The 3,774-nt window shown below is 58.3% G+C and overlaps 1 protein-coding gene across 1 annotated transcript; it reads left to right on the top strand.

Moving 5' to 3' along the window:
- Positions 1–322: 322 nt before the first annotated feature.
- Positions 323–1,339, top strand: FOXE3 (forkhead box E3). Its single transcript, XM_037816864.1, has one exon. It carries the CDS (start codon positions 323–325, stop codon positions 1,337–1,339), a length of 1,017 nt encoding a protein of 338 aa, XP_037672792.1.
- Positions 1,340–3,774: the final 2,435 nt, after the last annotated feature.

The raw sequence follows: 3,774 nt of genomic DNA, 5'->3' as shown, positions 1-3,774 counted from the left end.
GGGTGGGGGTGGGAGTGGGGGATTTGGGAGTGGGGGCGGGGGCAGGTCGGGGCTGATGGAATGGAAATGGAAAAGGGATGAAGCTGGGTCTAGGAAACACTGACCCAAAGGGACAAGGCTGAGGGAGGGGCGAGATAGGGAGAAGTGAGCATAGGAAAGGGATTGGGAGATCGAATTAGGGGGGAGGCGCTGGCCAGCAGGGAAGCCAAGGCTGAGGCCCTCTCCTCTCCCTTTGGGGGGGGGGGGGGCGGCGGTGTCCATATAAGGCCGGTCAGCGGCCCCAGCTCTCCTGAAGCCGCCGGGCAAGGTCTGCCGCATCCCGATGACTGGACGCAGTGACATGGATCCGCCAGCCGCTTTCTCCGGCTTCCCGGCCCTGCCGTCGGTCGCGCCGTCGGGGCCGCCGCCGTCGCCGCTCGCCGGAGCCGAGCCGGGGACCGAGCCCGAGGGGGCAGCCGCTGGAGATGGGGAAGCGGACCCCGCGCCCTTGGCCGGCCCGGGGCGGCGACGGCGACGGCCCCTACAACGCGGGAAGCCGCCTTACTCGTACATCGCGCTCATCGCCATGGCGCTGGCGCACGCCCCCGGCCGCCGCCTCACGCTGGCCGCCATCTACCGGTTCATCACGGAGCGCTTCGCCTTCTACCGCGACAGCCCGCGCAAATGGCAGAACAGCATCCGCCACAACCTCACGCTCAACGACTGCTTCGTCAAGGTGCCCCGCGAGCCGGGCAACCCGGGCAAGGGCAACTACTGGACGCTGGACCCGGCGGCGGCTGACATGTTCGACAACGGCAGCTTCCTGCGGCGCCGCAAGCGCTTCAAGCGCGCCGAGCTGCCCGCCCACCCGGCCGTGCCGCCGGGGCCCGTCCCGCTCCCTTTCCCCTACGCGCCCTACGCGCCCGCGCTGCCCGCCTCCGCGCCCGGCCCCGGGCTGCTCACGCCGCCGCCCCCCGCCGCCCCGGGCCCCGCGCCGCCCGCGCGCCTCTTCAGCGTCGACAGCCTGGTGAGCCTGCAGCCCGAGCTGGCAGGGCTCGGCGCCCTCGAGCCGCCCTGCTGCGCCGCGCCCGACGCCGGCACCGCCTTCCCGCCCTGCTCGGCCGCCGCCGCCGCCGCCTCCCCGCCGCCTGCCGGCATCTACGCGGCCGCCAGCCCGCCACTCTACACGCAGGCCCCGGGCCGCCTGGAGCTGCCCCCGACGCGCCTCGGCCCCGGCCCGCTTGCCGCAGAGCCACTCTTGGCCTTGGCCGGGCCGGTAGCCGCGCTCGGTCCGCTCAGCCCGGGAGGGACCTACCTGAGGCAGCCGGGTTTCGCGCCGGGGCTGGAGCGCTACCTGTGACCGTGTTTCCTGAGGGCTGGAGCATGCCTGTGGGTCCCTCCCCTCAGGACTGGAGCGTGCCTGTGAACGTCCTCCATGTCTGCCGCTTGGACTGAGAACACCTGTTAAATCCTTCTCTGCCCCCGTCTCTGGGGAGACTCCTAACATCTCTCCGCCGGACTAAAGTGACCTCCCCCCGCCCGCCCCGATTTGTGAGCCTGCATTTCTTCCTCCTCCACGTGTGAGTCCCCATCCGTGCAGAGCCCTGTCTCCACCCCCACTCCAGTCCATGGGCTCCTTGCGCTGGAGCTGGATCACCACCAGTGAGCTCCCACCCCAGGTTTTCTGGAACTCACCTGCGATCTCAAGCCGCCCCCTCAACTGACTCCTTCCTTTGCCAGCCTTCTCATAATAACATCTTCTTACGTTTTCACAGCACAGAGTTTACAGGAAGTTTCCCTTCCACTAGCTTCTCTCCAAGCCTTCCTTTTTTTCTCTTTAGTAAACCATGCCCCTCCCCCATCCTCTTGAATAGTTAGTAAGGTCACAGAGGTCAGACTCCTGGGTTCATGATTTCCTTACTATCTGCATTTCCCCACAAGTTTGCCCTCCACCCCTACTTCCCTGTTTGTCCTGTATCTTCCTGGGAAAGAGCTCCCTTCCACATAGACACAACTGGCCTCCCAGACCCAGGGCCTGAGGACAGCTTCAAGATTTCGGAGACAAGCATCACCAGGGGCTCCTGACCTTTCAGGGAGATGCTGAGCCTCTACATCTACCCCACTACCTGAAAAACTTAGGACTTACTGAGTTTTTTTTTTTTTTTTAATTAAAGCTAGTTTAATTAAAAAAGAAAGAAGTCTTCCTCTGGGTTTGCTGTGCTGACTGGTGGTTGGGGGAGTGGTGTGGGGAGACAGTTGGTGAGTCTTGGTCAGGATCTTGGGTTGCCACATGGGATGAGCCCCTTGTGAGTCATCAGGCAAAGGTTCATCAAGTGGGGTTAGGAAGTGATTAAACCATAGCTGTGCACATAGTAGGCCTAGAAAAATGCTGTCACCAGCATCCCCAGACCCTGGCAGAGATGAGATGTGTGAGTGTAGAATTATTCTCAGCTCCCAGCATCAGCTGTTTATTTATTTATCCAACAAGTACGATTGAATGTGCCAAGCACTGTTCTATCTACTGGGAATGCACTGATGAACATATGGGCAAGACCCTCTATCATGGAGCTTATGAACCAATGGGGAAGAGACAATGCAATTCTTGCTCCTCAGGGAAATAAGTGCTCTAGAGCCTTGCATTCAAAGCATAATCCATGAACCTACAACATCACCTGGGAGCTTGTTAGAAATGTAGAATCTCACGTCCCTCCCCAATCCAATGAATCATCAGATTCTGCATTTCTGCAAAATCCCCAGGTGATCAGTATGCACAATATTTTGGAGGAAAGACTTGGAGCCAAGGCTAGGGGCTTGGTTTAGAAGGTTAAATCTCCTTACTGTAGGGACCAGGCTGCAGAACACCTTCCTCCTCTTCTGAACTTCTGTAGCTGGACTCTGCACTGTCAGCTATGCCCCTGTCTTACCTCCCCTGCTGTGCTGTGAGCTTGGACATCAGGGACCTGAGCTGATTCATGACTGTCCCCAGCACCAAGGACAGGGCAGCACGGAGCAGAGACTAAAAGGTTGTGGTGTGAGGGAGGGAGCTGGCCTCTGACTCTGTCCTGATCCCTGGTGCTGATCCAAACACCAAGCATCATGCTTTTCCAAAGTTCCTGGTCCTATTAAACCTGGAATAGAGATAGGGAAGGGGAGAGGCTCTTGAACCAGGATGAATGTGGTTTGTAGGTTGGATATGCCTGATGCACCTTTCTTAGACACCAGACTTTGAAGGTCTGGGGAGGTGATGGAGAGTGGAGAGTAGGCAGTTCATAGAGGAGAAAGGTGCAAGAATTTACAAGAAGTCTGGGAAGGCCCTCTTTGTAGGTAGGGTAGAGGATGAGCTAATGCCCTGAACATATCTGCCCTCCACCCCACCCCACCCCCCTGAAACTCCCCACTGCCTAGTTATTAACCCCTTAAAGCAAGGGTATGATCTAATTTGCTTGATATGTAGCAGGCTGTCATTTAATATTGTTGATGACTGACTTACAGAATGAATCCCAAGGGTCTAAGACTGTGCCTGACTTACTGAATAATGACTGAGTTGATGGTACTTTGGAAAGGCCCCAAGGCTCCTTCTTATCCTTTCTGAGCTGTGACCTGCTGTGGAGGTGAGAGAGGTGGCAGCTGAGGCTATAGGCTATTTCCCCTTTTGGGGATGAGGAAACTGCTCCTTTCTGGGCTCAGCAGGTAGCAGGTCAGTTTTCTAAGGACTAGAGCTCCACAACATCAAAATGCAAAATTTCTTCTGCTCCTGATAGTGCCACACCCCTCCTTCAGCCTCAGAGCGCCTCC

Source organism: Choloepus didactylus, chromosome 2 (genome assembly GCF_015220235.1).
Source record: "Choloepus didactylus isolate mChoDid1 chromosome 2, mChoDid1.pri, whole genome shotgun sequence".
NCBI classification, from domain to species: domain Eukaryota; kingdom Metazoa; phylum Chordata; class Mammalia; order Pilosa; family Megalonychidae; genus Choloepus; species Choloepus didactylus.
Note: the sequence above shows the minus strand (reverse complement) of the source record. Positions and strands in the feature narration are given on the sequence as shown.

Bases quoted from the DNA above. Each gene is read 5' to 3' on its own strand.
- FOXE3 (XM_037816864.1), top strand. From the start codon at position 323: ATGACTGGACGCAGTGACATGGATCCGCCAGCCGCTTTCTCCGGCTTC.